A 20,944-nucleotide genomic window follows, 5' to 3' on the forward strand; every position below is an offset into this window, starting at 1 on the left:
TGCAATGGTGATGGACAGGTTGACAGACAAGATTAGACAGGAGTCCCTTTGGACTATGATGTTTGCTGATTACATTGTGATCTGTAGTTATAGTAGGAAGAAGGTTGAGGAGACCCTGGAGAGGTGGAGATATGCTCTAGAGAGGAGAGGAATGAAGGTCAGTAGGAACAAGACAGAATACATGTGTGTAAATGAGAGGGAGGTCAGTGGAATGGTGAGGATGCAAGGAGTAGAGCTGGTGAAGGTGGATGAGTTTAAATACTTGGGATCAACACAAAGAGTAAAGTGGATTGTGGAAGAGAGGCGAAAAAGAGAGTACAGGCAGGGTGGAATGGGTGGAGAAGAGTGTTCAGGAGTGATTTGTGACAGACGGGTATCAGCAAGAGTGAAAGGGAAGGTCTACAGGGTGGTAGTAAGACCAGCTATGTTATATGGGTTGGAGACGGTAGCAGTGACCAGAAAGCAGGAGTCAGAGCTAGAGGTGGCAGAGTTAAAAATGCTAAGATTTGCACTGGGTGTGTCGAGGATGGATAGGATTAGAAATAAGTACATTAAAGGTTCAGCTTAGGTTGTACAGTTAGGAGACAAAGTCAGAGAGGCGAGATTGCGTTGGTTTGGATATGTGCAGAGGAGAGATGCTGAGTATACTGAAAGAAAGATGCTAAGGATAGAGCTGCCAGGGAAGAGGAACAGAGGACGGCCTAAAAGAAGGTTTATGGATATGGTGAGAGAGGACATGCAGGTGATGGGGGTAACAGAAAAAGATGCAGAGGACAGAAAGATGATTAGGGGCATAACCATTAATGCGTTTAAAAGCATAGTGCCCTGTCCATTCACTACAGAGATCTAACACAGAGCTCCTACACATTTTCCTAAAAATCCCATGCAAAATGATTTTCCCTTATTACTTACTGGTGCGGTATTTAGGTCGGCAGGTGATCTGCAGGCCATTTACTATGACAGTGCAATTATCGGTGACTAATGCAGCCCAAGGGATTGTCACAGAAATGCTCCCAATGAATCCATCCACAATTTCAAGGGGAGCACCCATGGAATCCAGAAGCTCATTCACTGACTGTGAAAAAAAAAATAGTAAGACATATTGGTCAAATCTTTGTGTCAAAATTTGAAAACGTTTACCTTATGAAAAAAATTAAAGACTGGTTTCTACATAACCTACATCAAAGCCATTTACCTTTTAAATCTTTAGATCAAAGCAAACATGTCACAAGAAAACTGAATACCTTCTCTACTCTCTGATAATAACAAGGTGGGATGTTGTTGACACTTGTATCCTGTCAGGGCACATTTTCAACTAGATGTCTGACTCAATGACAGAAAACTACCTTCTCAGTAACTCCAGTTATTCAGAAGTACTACAAGTCTTCATCTTAAATAATATCCAGTAATCCATGTACCCTTACTTGCAACATTAAGAAACCAATATACCAAAAATGACACACACTTTGGGATGTAAATATAGACACAAACAAATCTGAAAGGGCTTATAAAAATGCAAATTAAGAAAAGGTTACGAGCGCAAGTAAAACTGAGCAAATCTCTAACATAAATAGTAAAGGAGATTTTAAAATATAGTTAAATTATGTTTGACAATTCTACATTAAAACTTCAGAACAAATGAATCAAATTGGATGGACACTTTCCTAGAGAAAAGAATCTGCTCAGACCACAATTCCTAAATCTTCCAAACAATTAAAAACTGATGACACAATAAACTGTTTTAAACCTTAGAAAAAGCAGGCAGTAATGGCTAGAATTTGATTAAAGCGGGTTTAAAACTGTACATTGAAAAAAAATGGAATTCTTTGAAAAATTAATTTTTGATACTTGTACACAACACACTTCCACTAGTAACTAAAACAACACTCTAATTTTCAAAGGTAGCCTTATTATAAAACAAGCTAGGGATTAATGCAGAGAGAGAAAAAGCAAAGTTTATTTAAAACAGAACACAAAACCTAACAGATTCTGTGACTTGTGCTAAACATGTGACTTTCCTCTGTATGTCCTGTTGGGTGCTTAGTTACAGTACATTCCCACATCAAGACATGGTGTCAACCTATATCAGGTTTCTTTCTTCCAAGTCCTTGGCTCTAATACATCTTTGCCAGTCAGGCTTTATTTGAAATGTACCCACCCAACTCCGCACTCATAGAGCAGCTATTCAGGTACAAGCCTAAATTCAATTCTGTGCTCCAATAGAATATTTTCCAAATTTAAGAATGGCCCTGGAAGTGGCCAATAGAAACCTTCACTCCTGATATTTCCTTAAAGAATTATTTACCCAAGGTTATTGTTCAGCAGGCTGTTTTCTACTTCTCATCACAGTCCTAGTGTTTTCATTTTGAGTATATCTAATAGGACCAATTATTCTGTGGGATGAAACTTAATCTCACTAATGGTTGTAATGTCATAAGACATCTCTTCAAATGTACTTGTTTATAAATATGTCACTTGGCATCTTGGTCAGGCACATTTATCTATCTAGGCTAAAATCATCTTCCATATCCAGCATCTAGCAACTACCATGTGACTTATTCAGGCAGCTTGAGTCCTGTCACTAATCAATAAGGCCCTATTTGGTTGGGATTAGTTTATCACCACAAGATAGGGTAAAGCAATAATTAATGGGGGACCCATATAATTTTTAAGATCTATTTGAATGAGATTCATTTTAAAACCAGGAGGTGGTGTAAGATCAGTGTTTGAAATAGGGCAGTGACTCAGTGGTACTCCACATCAGCATATCCCCCATAATAATGTATGTCATCAATTTGGAACTCATTAGCAACCCTTATTTATAAGAGCAATTTGTCAGTTTGCACCTTCAAGGGAGACATCCTCGCACCCATGAACATTTCTATATAAACTGCATTTATTCACTCAACTTTGGTCTCCCAAGGGGATGCAACAGCCCACCACATCCTCACCACTGTTACTCATCACACACAAAAAAGAAGTGCACCGACAGTTCTTTTTTTCCAGTTCAGGCACCATTTTAACTTGGGCTTACTTCCTGATGTAAAACTATTCTCATCCAAACAGCGTTTCAGTCCTTGTCGTTGATCGGGGAAGATTCAGTTCGAACTTCTTAAATTTGCTGTATGTCCCTACAATGGTCTACTATGCTGTATCGCCAGTATCCTATGTACTTTTTCTAAAAATTAAGGTATTCTGTTTAAGCCTACCTACAAAGTGTGTCTTCACACTAAAATATATGAAGTTTCTAGAAAAAAAATTACCCGACATTGTAGTTTAATAACATAACACAAAACTTCTATGCTGCATACAGTATGTATTCACCCATACAGGTCTACTTATGTTACATTAGTTTTACACCAGGAGGTACCATAAAGTAAAAATTACCAGAGGACCTCTGTAATTTTCAACCTATATTAAGAAGATGGTGTACACTCAGAGCTTGAAATGGATTAGTTACATACCGGTACTCTGCACCGGCATTTCCCCTGTAGTTAATGTATCTGTGCCATCAGCTCAGGCTACATTACTAATTCCTATTTATCAGACCAATATGCCCACCTCTGTTATTGAGTGCGCACAAAACAAGCATACAATTTAAGGTATTTTTTCCCCACTATTGCCATTAGTAAAGTAATTATTACCAGAGGACCTCTGCAATTTTAGTCCCATTCAAATTACTCAGATGACAGATTTACTGACATGTTAAACTAGTTCGGTGTGAATAGACATGGGGTTATTTTTGCTTTTGGACTTTTTACATAAACGTTGAAGATACTGACATGAGTGATTCAGGCCGGACTAAAATTACAGAGGTGTTCCTGTAATAACTGCATAATTCTTCTCCTGGTGTAAAACTAATCCCATCCGAACAGTGCTGAAACTCTAAAAAACAGGCAGTAATACAGAGATTCAAAGTTGGTGATTTTGTATTCATGTTTATTCTTTCTTTTTTTTTTATATTTGACACACCGACAGCTGCCAATTCCTGTCTGTGTTGGGAAATTTAAAGAAACACACAATCATCAGTTCTTTAAAATGTTTATAGTCGGCTAACTGCCTTTAAACCTGAACCTGTAAAGTAAAAAAAAAAAATCAGTGACAAACACATTACAAACAACTCTCAAGGATAACTTGAACATTACAAAATCAGTTGTAGAAGGCTGCCCACCTCTCTAATTATGACAAGGACAATCCAGTAGAAAAACTAGGACTTTGTTAGGAAAGATTTCTTGATGATGCCACAACTCCATTTAAGATTATCTTATGGTCTTCCAGAAAGGTTGTTTGGTTTTGGCAAAAGTGTAACAGCCCACCACATCCTCACCACTGTTACTCATCAAACACAAAAAAGAAGTGCACCGACAGTTCTTTTTTTCCAAAATAAAGGACACGATGAAAACGTGTATTTTGTGATTAAAGTGGAAATTTCGGCTTTAATCTTGAAATGTCCACTTTAACCTCGTAGTTTACTTTATTATTAAAGCAGACCATCAAACGCGTCATCCCAGTTTTAATCGCTACGAGCTTCTTGGACCTGACAGCAGGTAAAGTAAAAAAAGAAAAAATAGATGGCACAAAAGATGGTATGTGAGACTTTTAAAATGTATCGTGTCATTACGATCGGAAATATGCGACACTTGAATATAAAAGCACCATGAATGCATCTGTATGTCAGCATTTTGCTTCACCACTTTGAACCATTCATCAAACAGCAAAGCGCGCACATCGATCCCCGAAGGATCTCCATAGAGGCTTGCTGTCACATGTAGATAGTAAACAGAGACTCTGACGTCACATTCCGACTTTTAGCACACTGCGCCCCCTGACTTTTTGCTGGTACTGCAACTCGTGCACGCATCGCGTTAATTTCTGAGGACCTGCTCAGAGGACATGTGAAATGAACGCTGGGAACGCGTGGCAGCCATGATGCGGGCGCGTACGCGTTCTGAGCGTGAAGTGTAAATCGGCCCTTAGAGAGTCAAGGCTGGAGGCTGACTGGAGGCAGGACTTGTTAAAGTCCATTGCGGCACTTCTTGTGTGATTTTGGGCAATACAAAAAATAAATTGTATTGTAAAGCCGGTAAACCAAACACGGGGGTGGGCGAGTGAAGCGAGCAGGGGGCGGAGCCCCCAGTATTTAAAATTTTGGTTAAACAGTACAAATAAATGAAATTTTTTTTTGCTCTGTGGACATTAGGTAACTTGGACTAAAATACTTTAATTTACCACTTAAATATCACCAATGACTGGATTTAAAGCATAATGTAGCATTTTTCTAATATATAAGAAAAAAGGTCTCCTTATTTGCAACATTTATTCATATTATCATTGTTTAAACTACAAGAAGAATCTCATAAAAATAGTTCTCTTTACAAGGTATTTCTAACCTAATAAGTACAGAATTTAGTGGAAAATATCCGTCATTAATTTCTTTTATAGAAAATCAGCCATGATTACAGTTGTAAATAGTGGTGATAAGCTACAGAAAAACAACTGAAGACAACATATCAAGTTAAATAAAACTAATACTCCTATTCCACACAAGATAATCTTTCTATAACCCATGTATTTTCAGAATGGGAGTTGCAGTGGGAATGTGGACAAAGCTGAAACAATTTTCAATAGGTTTTCCCTCCGACCAGTCTCCCAACATCATTCCTACTGCATCAAAAACTGCTGCCACTTCAACTGTTATGGCCAGTGATGAGTTAATCTTTGACCATCAGTAAAGACTAAAGTGAGATGACCACTGAGGCAGCTACACACAGGAAACACCATTAGATCAGGTGTAGTCAGGCCTTAAGTCCTTAAGGCCTGTGATGGTATCCTCTGCTACCTATTCAGTCTGTCACTAAGGCTTCCAGAATCTACCACTGCTGTGAAGAACATATATTGCCAGTGAACATATACTGTTCCAGTTCCAAAGAAAGCAGGCACCTCCTTATCTAATGAACTCAGACCACTAGGTCTTACATCTCATATCATAAAGACCTTTAAAAGCTTGGTCCTGGACTATGAGTACTCTTGTGAAACACCACTTGGACCCACTGCAGTTTGCCTACCAGAAAAAGATTGGATGATACAATTATCTATTCACAAGGCTTGTTCTTACCTGATCACAGCTGGCACCACAGAGAGGATAGTGTTTGTTGATTTCCCCAGTGCCTTCAATACCATCCATCTCCATTAAGACATAAGAACCGAGATACGTAGGTGGATGAGCCTATGGTGACCTAGAAAATGGACTAGCTGTTGGGCAGAATGCAGTTTGCAAGACTCAAGGACTGTGTTTTTGATATGGATGTGAGCAACAATGGAGCAATACAAGAAACAGTGCTGTCTCCCTTTCTCTTTATCCTGTACACCTCAGACTGTAAATACCATAAACTCTCGCAAATAATGCACACAATTCTCACTCATTTTAGTTCACAAAAAATTAGGGTGAACATTATACACAAGACATAACTTTAATTAGGTATTAGATAAGCCTGCACAATAAGCCTGCACAGCAGGAATGTAGGTACTTGAATTCATGATGCGTATAAAGCACTTAGTTCTGTCTGTGGTACAGCTTCGCTGCTGGGTGGAGCTGCGGTACAGTTCTTCCCTCTTACTTCAGATGTCAGCACTCATTTTTCGCTAACCGCTCAGTCCACAAGCACATTATACTGCATAATAGTTGGTAATTTCGAATTGATAGTAGCAGGTAGGTGGTCGTGGTGTTCCTTCAAGGTAAAAATTTTAAGCCTTTTAGGGCTGATTTTTATTTTCCTTTCCTCCCAGGGCTGAATATTTTTCTAAAAAACTCAGTTTTCTGAAAAGCACAGAAAGCAATAGTTTCTCACATTAAATAAACATAAAACACCTGTTGCTGTGTGCAGTGCATTGTCACCACATGTTAGCCGTCTGGCTGAGATGGCAGCTGGGGGTGGGGGTGGTGAACAGCTGCCAGGGTGTTTTTCAAAAAGCACACACAGCAATACTTTTACACATAAATCAACATAAACGTGTGTTGCTGGTTCTGTGGCCACTCTCGCTGCATGTTCTCCATCTCTAGCTGCAGCAGTGGTCACAGTGCAACGCAATCTGGTTTGTGCCTCTGGTTATCGTAAGTGGCAGTCCTTATAGGAATACTTTGCCGTAGGTACATCAGCTACACAAACATGTTCAGCAACACGACCAGCTGGGGATTGATCAGCTGATGCCATTATTGCACTTTCAATTTAAAACTCGATCTCCAGATCACTTGCACCAAATATGGAGATCAATTCAAAATAATAAAATATATGCAACATTTTGTCCACCATATTTTCCTTTGTGTATTCGCTTGGCTCTCTCGCTAGATATCGATGCCATTTTGTGGAAGGATAAACAGGTGTCATCAAATAAAAATAATGATGCCGATATTTATTACGATGGTATCAATGACAATAGTTATGACTCGATAGCACAGTGATGACAACTGTTCTTCCAGTTAGGTATACTTATATTTAATATAGGTATACTTGTATTTAAAGTTACATATTTTTGATTGGGTAATAATTGTTATTACCTATAGGCAGATTTTATATTAAAAAAAAGTATGCAATTTAATATAAAATCTTGGAAATTAAAAACTGCTACCTACTTATCTACTTGTTATTATAAATACTGTTAAAAAGTAATGTACCTATTTACCTAATTTAAATAAAAATGATTATAGTAATTCTTATTACTATAAATTTTGATTAAAATCAATGACCACAATTTTAATAAAATCTTAAAAAGTTAAAAGTGTGCAATATATATGAATTTCGATTTTTTTTACCAGAAAATTTTGGGCTAAATCAGCATGCACATTATAAACGAGTACACATTATACAATTATATAATATAATTAATAGTAATAAAAAAATAGTATAAATAATAATATATAATAATTGTATAATAATATATAATTATATTATATATTATTACACAAGTGCACATAATGTGCAAGATTTTATGGTATTTCTCCAGCTCATTTCACTTACAGAAACTCTCAGATGATTTTGCAGTTATGAGGTGTATCAATAACGGCGATGACACAGAGTATAGAAGTCAGCTGGAGAACTTTGTTTCTTGGTGTGGAAACAATAGTCTGCAACTTAACATCAGCAAAACCACAGAACTGGTTTATGACTTTCACCACACTAAACAGCCCCTGCATCCGGTACACTATTCAGGAAGTTGATCTGGTGTACTGCTAAAGCTACTCTGGGTCAACGTTAATGTCAGGTTACAGTCGTTTCATGGCACAGCGGAACTATATAAGAAAGAGCAACCTCTTTTCTTAGAAGACTGTGTTCCTTTAATGTGAGTAGTGACATCCTTCACATCTTCCACAACCCTGTGATGGCCAGTGTGATCTTCTATGCTGTACTGTGCTGAGCCAGTAACATCACTTTAAGAGTGACCCACCAAACCAACAAGGCAAGTAAGAAGACAGGCTCAGTTATGGAATGCACTTTGGACCTACAAGAGGTAGTAGCAGAAATGAGAATTAAGACAAAACCGAGTGCCATTATGAACATGGTTACATATCCTCTCTCTGAACCACTGACACCGTGTAACTTCTGCCTGTGAATTATTTAGCAGAAGTGTAGATGAAACACCTGTAGGGCTCCTTTTATACCAACAGCAATATGCCTGCATAATACCTCATTGTGACTGCGTAATCTTTAGCCAAATCAGAAGTCTTCTTTCTTTTAGCAATTCTGGTGTGTATGACAGTGGGGGCTACTGTTGTTTGTTATAATATTAATTAATTCATTTATAGGACTTCTGTGAAAAGCTATGTTTCTCCCTTGGGATGAATAAAGTCTATTTTTCTTTCGATTTGTTTATTCATCCATTCATGCAAGGACCAGGAACCAATGACTGTATCTTTTTTCTTTCCGGATGATGTTTATCTTTGAGCCTCACGTACAACACAAATTGACACAATTCAATGCCCATTTTGATGAGCTGAGAATCAGAACCTCCAAATACAAGGAAAAGAGTGGTGGGCTCGATAAAGACTAGAAGGAAGAACATGTCAAAAGTTGAGGAATTGAAGTATTTTAGATTCTTGTTCAGGAGTACATTAAAATGTGATCATGAGACTGAGCAAAAAAATCGATACAGTGACAGTACTTTTGCATACATTGTACAGGCCAGTGCTAGAGAATTGGAGTCAAATTTTTCATATGAAGCATATGATTTACCAAGTCAATCTATATTTCTAATCCTCACCTTATGTTCAGAAGCGCTTTTGACAAAAATGAGATTAGGACACTAAAAAGCTAAAATGAGGATCCTGCATAAGAATGTTGAAAAACAAAATACAAGAGAAACTACGAGAGTAGAATTAATGTTTCTCTGGACCAAGAACACCTCCACAGAAGGTGTACCCACCCAGATACACTGGTGGGAGAAAATTCAGGGAGTTCTGAGAGATCATAATTGAGTCTGTCATGGATGCTATCTAAACCCGAGCCTCACTATAGAAAGTGAGGTGCACAGAGGCCATTGAGACTGTACATTAAAGCAATTTGGAAAGTGTTCATTTATCACTAACATTCAGCAAGCTTAACTTTATGGCAGTATGAGAAAACATGATATTAGATTTTTCCTAGTGATATGTGCAGAACGTCATATGAGAACATACATGCATGCAGGAAAAGACTGAGAACAATAGAAGATATGCTCAGAAGCTCATTTCAAAAGACTCCACATTTTTGTAGCAGAAAAAAAAATCACAATGACTGACAAATTCAAAAAAGTTTCTCTAAGATGTATTCTCAGTGATTTACCAGTGATAACATTTGAACTTATCACAAATCTAATTGCAGCTTCCAAAGTAAATGCTGAGGGATGGAAACTTGAGAATCACTCAGTTACTATCTATAAAATAAAATAAAAAAAAAAAAACAGTTTTATTTTGGACAGTACAACTTTTTTTTTCTAATTTCATCAGTTTCAATCCAGCGCAATCAGATCTTCCAGGAAGTACAACACCACCCAAAAAATGAAACAAAGAGAGGACCGAGCAGAGTATAGTTGCTGTTAGAGTATGAAATGTTAAAAAGAGCTTTTTTTCCCCCTTTCACTTAGACTGTAGACACACTAAGTCAACAAAAAGCCAGTCTTTGAAACTTAGTTATGATGTTTTTTTTATTTGGCTGATACGTTTATCTAAAATGACTTACAACATCTGAGATGCAACCAAAGAAATTTCTTTTGTTTTTCCACTTGGAGCAAAGGCAGGTGAAGTGACTTGCTAAGTGTCACTCAGTCTTAGTAGCAGATTTGAACCCACAACCTCAGGGTTTTAAGTCCAAAGCATTAATCACTATGCCACACTGTCTATCAGTATTTTATCGATATCATTTTCAAAATGTATACCTGTTTTCCACAGAGGGAGCAATTTTTACAGCACATAAAGAAGTGATCACGTTAAACTATACTACTTCAGAAAAAATCTACATACTGTACACACCACCTCTAGGTGTAAAAACTAGCAACAATTATTTAAGTTAGACCAACAAGAAATTGAAATATTTACTAGTTTCAACAGTATAAAAGCACATTTGTTTTGTGATTTTCCATTAAGCTATAGAACTGAATGGAACTGGAATGGATGAGCACTGTAGAATGGGCATCAGGCTCAACTATGTCTCTTCAGAAGTCTCATATGTGTAGCACTTGCTTTTCCTAAAATAAAATCATGATTGTAACAGTAAAATATTAGTTACACTTTAGTTTAGGTACTGCAAAAATTAAACTATTACTCATTTACTCTTATTTAATAAGACTTTAAAAAAGGCTTCTTTAAAGACTTACATAGCATCAGTAAAGTAATTGTTCATCTGTGCAATGTGGCCTACTAAAATAACTAATTGGAATGGTCAGAGGTGGCTTAAGTGAGACAAATGTATTTTGATATTGCATATTTTAATATAAGACTTGTAAATCTTTCATATTCATAACTAATTTTACAAGTGAATCAAATGTCATTCTGCACAGAATTGAACAGCTACGTTACTGAGGCTTTACAACTGTTAAGATTTTCAGAAGAAGTCTTTTTTAATGTCTTGTTACATAACAGTAAAAGTATAATAGATGCATTTTTGCAGAACCCAAACCAAAATTCTGTAGCCCAGTATGTTATTATGTAAAAGAAAAAGAACTAAATAATATATTGTTTAAAATCCCTGTCCTCCTTCCCCAATTATGTAGTAATCGGGTCAAAAATGTGTGCAAGCAAAAAATATATATACAGTGGTGGAAATAAGTATTTGATCCCCTGCTGAATTTGTAAGTTTGCTCACTTACAAAGAAATGAACAGTCTCTGATTTTTATGGTAGTTTCATTTTAGAAAAAAACATATTACATGAAAGTTCTAAACTGATTTGCATATCACTGAGAGAAAGAAGTATTTGATCCCCTATAACCCAGCCACATTGGCTATGTGCCCTGTGGCACACAGATTACAATCAATCAATCGATCAATAGAAGACACTCCTGATCTCAACTCGTTATGTGCATAAAGCACACCTGTCCACAGAACCAATTTCTTCCATTCCAACCTCTCCATCACCATGAGCAAGACCAAAGAGCTGTCAAAGGACGTCAGGGACAAGATTATAGATCTGCACAAGGCTGGAATGGGCTACAAGACCATTAGCAATAAGCTTGATGAGAAGGTGACACCTGTTGGGTGTGATTATTCGGAAATGGGAGAAATATAAAATGACCATCATTCGCCCTTGGTCTGGAGCTCCATGCAAGATCTTGCCTAATGGGGTGAGGATGATCATGAGAAAGGTGTGGGATCAGCCCAAAACTACATGGGAGAAGCTTGTTAATGATCTGAAGGCAGTCAGGACCACCGTCACCAAGAAAACCATTGGTAACAGACTATACCGTAATGTATTGAAATCTTGCAGCACCCACATGGTCCCCTTACTTAAGAAGGCACATGCACAGGCCCGGATGTTCCCTGACAAACTTAAGAAGATAAATAAATAAAAATACTTATTTACCCCTGTGAACCCTTTTTTGATTTTCACTTTTGCTTTGATTGTAGGTAACAAGTACACAAAGGGATTAACTACATTTTTGTCTTTGTTTGATTTTTTTTTATGTTGTTGTGTTAGTCTCCAAAAAAATTAATTAAAATGCATATGACTACACAACATCCAGGGTAACAGAGTCTTGCTTTGTCAACATTGTTCATCCATGTGCTCTTAGAAGCTGGTTAATCTATTTTGAAGACTTTCTTTCATTGCTACAAAGTAACCATCTATAACAATGTACTGATGGTGTAGAGTGTAATAAGTGCTTTGATATGTCAATACTAGTAATACAAAAGCAGGGAAATACTTTGTGAATATGCCTGCTTTTGAAATGTGCAGCTCAGGTGAAATCACCTACCAGCTACAATGGAAGCTGCCCATGGGGAAAAAATGTACCTTGGGGAATGTTGGGAAAGTGATGCTTCAATCAGGATCTCAGAAAAGGAATGGAACTCATCTACATATATACAATCCAGTCCTATATGTGCAAAGAATTACACAATTAAAATAAGAAGGTTTCATTGATCACATTTATCTCATTTAAAATTGCTCAAAATATACCCAGGGAAAGACCCAACACACAAGCATCGCAGCTTCACTAGGCGATATGTTTTGGGACGCACTAAATCCATCTACTCCACTGGATGTTCACAGTGGCTGCAGGTTTTTGGTTTAACCAAAATTCTTCATTTATTTACAACTAAAGCAATATGATTTTTGGCCTTAGTTTTATTATAATTCAAAACCTTAATTACCTATACTAGGTTTAAAAAGCTGCATTAGGATTTTAGTTGTCCATTTTCTTAATCAGTCATAAGTTAATAATGAAAAAAATAACAAAGGAACCAGCATCTCTCCAACTAATGTGCTTCCATTTAAACCTGTGTCAATAAATCATGGAGTATCTGCGTTAATATTGTGTTTTCAAAATAAATGAGAGAGAAGGGGAAGGAACAAGACGTACAAATCTGTTCAGGACCACAAAATTAAAACAAAACAGAGTGCCATTATGAAAAATGTTGCACATCATCTTTCAGCCAACAAATCACTAAACAGAAGTCAAGAAATGCTACTGGGACTCCTTTATTCCAGTAGCAATACGCCTGCATAATTCCTGTGACAGCCAATCTGATTTTTTTTTTTCCTTTTAGTCATTTTGGTGTGTATTCAGACCATGGTGTGACTGTATGTACAGTGCATCTGGAAAGTATTCACAGCGCATCACTTTTTCCACATTTTGTTATGTTACAGCCTTATTCCAAAATGGATTAAATTCATTTTTTCCTCAGAATTATACACACAACACCCCATAATGACAACGTGATAAAAGTTTACTTGAGGTTTTTGGAAATTTATTAAAAATAAAAAAACTGAGGAAGCACATGTACATAAGTATTCACAGCCTTTGCCATGAAGCTCCAAATTGAGCTCAGGTGCATCCTGTTTCCCCTGATCATCCTTGAGATGTTTCTGCAGCTTAATTGGAGTCCATCTGTGGTAAATTCAGTTGATTGGACATGATTTGGAAAGGCATACACCTGTCTATATAAGGTCTCACAGTTGACAGTTCATGTCAGAGCACAAACCAAGCATGAAGTCAAAGGAATTGTCTGTAGACCTCTGAGACAGGATTGTCTCGAGGCACAAATCTGGGGAAGGTTACAGAAAAATTTCTGCTGCTTTGAAGGTCCCAATGAGCACAGTGGCCTCCATCATCCGGAAGTGGAAGAAGTTCAAAACCACCAGGACTCTTCCTAGAGCTGGCCGGCTATCTAAACTGAGCGATCGGGGGAGAAGGGCCTTAGTCAGGGAGGTGACCAAGAACCCGATGGTCACGCTGTCATAGCTCCAGAGGTCCTCTGTGGAGAGAGGAGAACCTTCCAGAAGGACAACCATCTCTGCAGCAATCCACCAATCAGGCCTGTATGGTAGAGTGGCCAGACGGAAGCCACTCCTAAGTAAAAGGCACATGGCAGCCCGCCTGGAGTTTGCCAAAAGGCACCTGAAGGACTCTCAGACCATGAGAAACAAAATTCTCTGGTCTGATGAGACAAAGATTGAACTCTTTGGTGTGAATGCCAGGCGTCACGTTTGGAGGAAACTAGGCACCGCTCATCACCAGGCCAATACCATCCCTACAGTGAAGCATGGTGGTGGCCGCATCATGCTGTGGGAATGTTTTTCAGTGGCAGGAACTGGGAGACTAGTTAGGATAAAGGGAAAGATGACTGCAGCAATGTACGGAGACATCCTGGATGAAAACCTGCTCCAGAGCGCCCTTGAACTCTGACTGGGGCGACGGTTCATCTTTCAGCAGGACAACAACCCTAAGCACACAGCCAAGATATCAAAGGAGTGGCTTCAGGACAACTCTGTGAATGTCCTTGAGTGGCCCAGCCAGAGCCCAGACTTGAATCAGATTGAACATCTCTGGAGAGATCTTAAAATGGCTGTGCACCGACGCTTCCCATCCAACCTGATGGAGCTTGAGAGGTGCTGCAAAGAGGAATGGGTGAAACTGGCCAAGGATAGGTGTGCCAAGCTTGTGGCATCATATTCAAAAAGACTTGAGGCTGTAATTGCTGCCAAAGGTGCATCGACAAAGTATTGAATAAAGGCTGTGAATACTTACAGTGGTGTGAAAAACTATTTGTCCCCTTCCTGATTTCTTATTCTTTTGCATGTTTGTCACACAAAATGTTTCTGATCATTAAACACATTTAACCATTAGTCAAATATAACACAAGTAAACACAAAATGCAGTTTTTAAATGATGGTTTTTATTATTTAGGGAGAAAAAAAAAATCCATACCTGCATGAAAAAGTAATTGCCCCCTTGTTAAAAAATAACCTAACTGTGGTGTATCACACCTGAGTTCAATTTCCGTAGCCACCCCCAGGCCTGATTACTGCCACACCTGTTTCAATCAAGAAATCACTTAAATAGGAGCTGCCTGACACAGAGAAGTAGACCAAAAGCACCTCAAAAGCTAGACATCATGCCAAGATCCAAAGAAATTCAGGAACAAATGAGAACAGAAGTAATTGAGATCTATCAGTCTGGTAAAGGTTATAAAGCCATTTCTAAAGCCTTAGGACTCCAGCGAACCGCAGTGAGAGCCATTATCCACAAATGGCAAAAACATGGAACAGTTGTGAACCTTCCCAGGAGTGGTCGGCTGACCAAAATTACCCCAAGAGCGCAGAGACGACTCATCCGAGAGGTCACAAAAGACCCCAGGACAACGTCTAAAGAACTGCAGGCCTCACTTGCCTCAATTAAGGTCAGTGTTCACGACTCCACCATAAGAAAGAGACTGGGCAAAACGGCCTGCATTGCAGATTTCCAAGACGCAAACCACTGTTAAGCAAAAAGAACATTAGGGCTCGTCTCAATTTTGCTAAGAAACATCTCAATGATTGCCAAGGCATTTGGGAAAATACCTTGTGGACTGATGAGACAAAAGTTGAACTTTTTGGAAGGCAAATGTCCCGTTACATCTGGCGTAAAAGGAACACAGCATTTCAGAAATAGAACATCATACCAACAGTAAAATATGGTGGTGGTAGTGTGATGGTCTGGGATTGTTTTGCTGCTTCAGGACCTGGAAGGCTTGCTGTGATAGATGGAACCATGAATTCTACTGTCTACCAAAAAATCCTGAAGGAGAATGTCCGCCATCTGTTCGTCAACTCAAGCTGAAGCGATCTTGGGTGCTGTAACAGGACAATGACCCAAAACACACCAGCAAATCCACCTCTGAATGGCTGAAGAAAATCAAAATGAAGACTTTGGAGTGGCCTAGTCAAAGTCCTGACCTGAATCCAATTGAGATGCTATGGCATGACCTTAAAAAGGCGGTTCATGCTAGAAAACCCTCAAATAAAGCTGAATTACAACAATTCTGCAAAGATGAGTGGGCCAAAATTCCTCCAGAGCGCTGTAAAAGACTCATTGCAAGTTATCGCAAACGCTTGATTGTAGTTATTGCTGCTAAGGGTGGCCCAACCAGTTATTAGGTTCAGGGGGCAATTACTTTTTCACACAGGGCTATGTAGGTTTGGATTTTTTTTTCTCCCTAAATAATAAAAACCATCATTTAAAAACTGCATTTTGTGTTTACTTGTGTTATATTTGACTAATGGTTAAATGTGTTTGATGATCAGAAACATTTTGTGTGACAAACATGCAAAAGAATAAGAAATCAGGAAGGGGGCAAATAGTTTTTCACACCACTGTATGTACATGTGATTTCTCAGTTTTTTTATTTTTAATAAATTTGCAAAAACCTCAAGTAAGCTTTTTTCATGTTGTCATTATGGGGTGTTGTGTGTAGAATTCTAAGGAAAAAAAAGAATTTTATCCATTTTGGAATAAGGCTGTAACATAACAAAATGTGAAAAAGTGATGCGCTGTGAATACTTTCCAGATGCACTGTGTGTGTGTGTATATATATATATATATATATATTTATATATATATATATATATATATATATATTTATATATATATATATATACACATACTGTATTTAAAGAGATTCTGTAAAACGCCAAATTTTCCCCTAGGGACAAATAATAAAGTTCTATCTACATATAAATAATGTTCTCTAAAAACAAAAAATCTGCTATTTGATGATTAGTATTGGAAGACTGAAAGCAATACCAAGCCTTATAATTAAATTGTCAAAATTAAATTAAATTAAATAAAACTAAGATACACAACTAGCACACAGATGTATCCTAGCTGGAGGAATACCAACCCATCCTCTCTAACCCATTAGGTAAGTAACAATTTATTTTACCTCATCCTACAGAAAATCAAAATCTCTCTTAGGGAACATGTCCACAACTTTTATAAAACATGGTAAATACTCATTAATATAATTTTGGACTAAGGATCCTGGGCCTATGATTAACTCCCTGGTTTTATCATAGGACAGAAAGATATGAAAGAAGATGATCTGCTGTGGCAACCCCTAAAGGGAACAGCCAAAAGAAGAAGATCATTACACAAACAAGATAAGATTTTTTGCCCTTTTTACCTGTATCTCTTTTCCTTTTTCTTTTAGGTAGTGGTTGAATCTTGTCTTGCTTTGTTTTTTTATTTTCTTTTGTATTATTGTATTTCATTTAAACTAAATGGGTGTATCTGGAATGTTATTATTACATGTTTGATTAGGAGAATACTGCTAAACTCCCTGACTGTGACATACTATACAAGTCACAATTAAGGACATCCCAAGTGTAAACAGCAACAGATGTACAGATTTAGGAATCCTTTTATTGCTTAGAACAATAAGCATTTTGAATTATGCTACCTGTAGTGGCCCAGCTAAATTCTGAATTACTGTTCAGTGTACAGTTAAAAAGTAATTATTCTTTATGTATTGATCTTGAATGTGTGTGCTTCTGATAACTGGCTGTCAACTGTGTGTCTTGGCTCATTCTCTTATATCTTGTATGTCTAACGCATTATACTTTGCTGCTACAAACAAATTTCTTTCTGGGATAATAGTCTACCTAATCAAAATGATCTGATTTGACATCCAAAGATAAACAGGCGAAAAACTGTGAACTGTCTGGGAAACGTCAGCCAAAACAGGAGTAGTTAAGAACACATGAGGACTTCACAAAAATGGACAAAGTTTACAGAGCAATGGCTCGCTACTTGAACTTATATTTGTAAACTCAAGACACGCTATTTTTGTTGTAATTTATGCGAAGTGTTCTATCATGGTAGTCACGACTGTCGCTATATGACCAAATCGACATGATAAGGGTCGAATACATAAATCATCGTAACCCTGAGCCTGTCTACTTCTCGTTGTAATGTTCTAATACAACACACATAAGGGTAGGGGACGTGATGTTACTCAAACCGGGCACCCCGTACATTATGTAACATTGGGGATACGCGCGTCCCCTCCGCTCTGTGTATCCAGAACTCAGAAGCAGTATACACATTACTTGCCTCTTAACTACATTCTTGTCACTGGCAAGAACAGTGACGATTAAGATTTCAGTGACTTACCCACACATCGAGGTGAATGTCTCGTATGACCCCACTGCCGTTGTACAAGTCCAGGCTGAGTTGATCAAGGCTGAGTCGCTCTTGCAGGAAATGACCGAGGTAGTGTTGTAGCAAGTAGCGACATGCCCGTTTTTTGATAGAGCCGGACCAAGGAAAGAGCCAACGGGACATGGGGACGGGTGACAAGGGGACAGAGTGGGGGACGGGAGTCTCAGAAGGTGGTCGTACCACAACGTATTCGTTCCAGCTTCCTCGACCTGCATAACAGGGTTAGTCAGATAGAGCAAAAGCAAACTCTTTTTTTTCTTTTTCCTTTTGCCCGTCTCGTCTTCTACTTCCTTTCTCTTTTTTAACTGTACGTTTTGAAAGGTCCGACAATTTGCTGTCGATGTGTGTTTATTGTTTTCATCCACACTAACAGACACCCCTGCGTCTTTACGTCACAAGTCAGGCGGTTTGCGGCGGAAATGACGGAGCAGGAGATCCGCTGATAGGTGGGATGTTCTTCAGAACCCCACCCGCTTTTAGTTCTTGGGTAAGGTTTGTTTGTACTTGAGGAAGCGTATCATTGGAACTGTAGTCAGTTTCTGTTTTATTCATTGCTTATCGAGGCACCTCGTATGGGATTTCAGCAATATATGTTTTTTTTATACTTTGTCTACCAAGACATACTGTAGGGAAAATTACATTTTGAAGCCATAATTATAACTTATCTCTCACCCTAGGTTTGGCTACTGGTTAAATGATAACTGTATCACTGCAGCTGAATGTTTTCTTATACGTAAAATATTGCATTTATAAATCTGCAATTTTTGCCACTCAGCGCTTCGTATTGTGTAATTTTCGGTTCCTCTTAGGATAGTCAGGAACGTCCAAAAGTCCACATTTTAAGCGAACGTGAATAGTGATAACCATCTAGCAGAAATCTATAGTAATGTGATACGTGTAATTAAGCAAGATATAACCAACGATTCATTCATTGTGTAAATGTCGCCTCCTTTTGGTTAAATCTTTTTTTTTTTAGAGTTGAAGAAACACACTGGTAGAGAGATACCGCTTGAATGTTGCTATATACTGTTAATATTTCGATAACTTCTTCAGTTCAGAAGAACGCTATATTAAAACACCTCCGTTTTTTCATGTTGTATGGAAATGCACGTAGTTTAATGTCTTAATGTTTCACAGGCATAGAAAAAAATGAGCCAAGGAATCATTAAGTATAGCAACGTTTGTTAAAAATTTTGATTCATCAAAGTAGCCACTTTTTTGCTGATATAAGAGCCATAACCACACATGGCATTCTTTCCATAAGGGAAATCAAACAATGGTCAGAAAGCTCTTACAAACACTGTTGGAGAAGTTCCCACAAGTATACTGTACTTGTAGGTTGCTTTCCTTCTGTCCCAGTTCAACTGGAGACTGTGCTGGCCAGTCCATGTTCTGAACTTGTTCTTTTCTTTGTTTTTTTAAATGTAGTTCTGACATAGTCTGGAAGTATTTTTTTAGGTCATTATCTTGCTGTAGAATGAACTGCTGTGCAAAAATTGCTGACCTACTAGACGCAGACCAGAAGATATTGCATGGTGCTGCAAAATGCTGTGGTAACCATTTTGATTTAGAATGCCAGTCACTGTGCAAGTCACCAACTCTGTCTCCAGCAAAAGAACCCCAGACCATCACACTTCCTCCTCCATGTTTGATAGTTGGTGTCACACACTGAGGAACCATCCTTTCACCAACTCAATGACATACAAACACCCTATGTGATCAACTGAAGATTTCAAATTTTGACTCGTTCCACAAGACTTTCTTCCAGTCTGCAGTAGTCCACAGTCGGTGTTTCAGGGCTCTATTTTTTCCTTTAAGGAATGGCTTTTTTACTGCCACTCGCCCTGTCAAATCCACAGCACAAAGTCTCCTCTTCAAAGCAGAAACCGAGACTTGCTTTTTTTGACCATTGTGAAGCTGTTCTGCTGTAAGGTGCCTATCACCTAAGCCGGTGACCCTCAGAAATATGTCTTCTGATTGTGTTGTCACTTTGGGTCAACCAGATCTCTTCTTATAAGAGTTCCAGTTTCCAATTGCCTTTGGATTGTGTAAGACACCATACTCACTGACATTTAGATTTTTTTTTGCAATGCTCTGTCTCATTTCATTTGTTAATTGCAGTTTGTTTTTGTCATTATCACTGAAATATTGTCCAAGTAGATTGTCCAGAGGGTGTAGTAACACAGTCTGCTTTAAGAAAGAGGGAGAGTTTTGAAGTAATCGGCAGAAGCTGGGACACCTGTGCAAATTGTTTGGATCAACTTGCAAGGCTTAATTTACTTTAATTGCTGCAGAACATCTGTAGGTTGTAATCTATTATTTATTCCATGAAGAAGGCTCATTTGTAATATTCTGAAATTGCCTTTTTTTCAGTTTTTGCTAACCTAAACTTTAAATTTAAACCTCTGGCAGTTTACTGCTTATAGTTTCACCATTTTAGGTCATTCATTGTATTTCAACTGATTGCATTTGAAGAAAAACCTGAAACACTGAGGTGTTCTAAAACGTTTAACTGGTAGTGTAATTAACTAAATGATTATACTGCCTAAATGTTACATACATAAGGTGGGATTCTCCACAAGGATACCATCATTTATATCTTTTGTACATACTGATTTTTTTAATTATATAAATACATTTGTAGTTTTGCAATCTTGACAAAACAAAAAGTTAAATAAGATTATTACTTAAGGCTTTTCAGCTTCATTAATTTAAATATTTTCTTACCTTTTTCTTTGCTCTGTGTATGTAAAAATGTAATAATGTCTGTTATATATTTTT

General features: G+C 37.8%; 1 protein-coding gene across 2 annotated transcripts in view; it reads right to left on the minus strand.

The window, feature by feature from the left end:
* Window positions 1-18,543, minus strand: part of atg2a (autophagy related 2A) — a 109,591-nt gene extending 91,048 nt beyond the window's left edge. For both annotated transcript variants that reach the window (XM_039760723.1, XM_039760722.1), the window contains exons 1-2: window positions 18,116-18,543; window positions 913-1,075 (exon numbers count right to left, since the gene is read on the minus strand). In XM_039760723.1, coding sequence (XP_039616657.1) covers window positions 913-1,075; window positions 18,116-18,286 — 334 coding nt within the window. In that variant the 5' untranslated portion in view covers window positions 18,287-18,543. The remainder of the gene's footprint in view (window positions 1-912; window positions 1,076-18,115) is intronic.
* Window positions 18,544-20,944: the final 2,401 nt, after the last annotated feature.

The sequence above is a fragment of the Polypterus senegalus genome, chromosome 8, assembly GCF_016835505.1.
Source record: "Polypterus senegalus isolate Bchr_013 chromosome 8, ASM1683550v1, whole genome shotgun sequence".
Lineage (NCBI taxonomy): Eukaryota > Metazoa > Chordata > Cladistia > Polypteriformes > Polypteridae > Polypterus > Polypterus senegalus.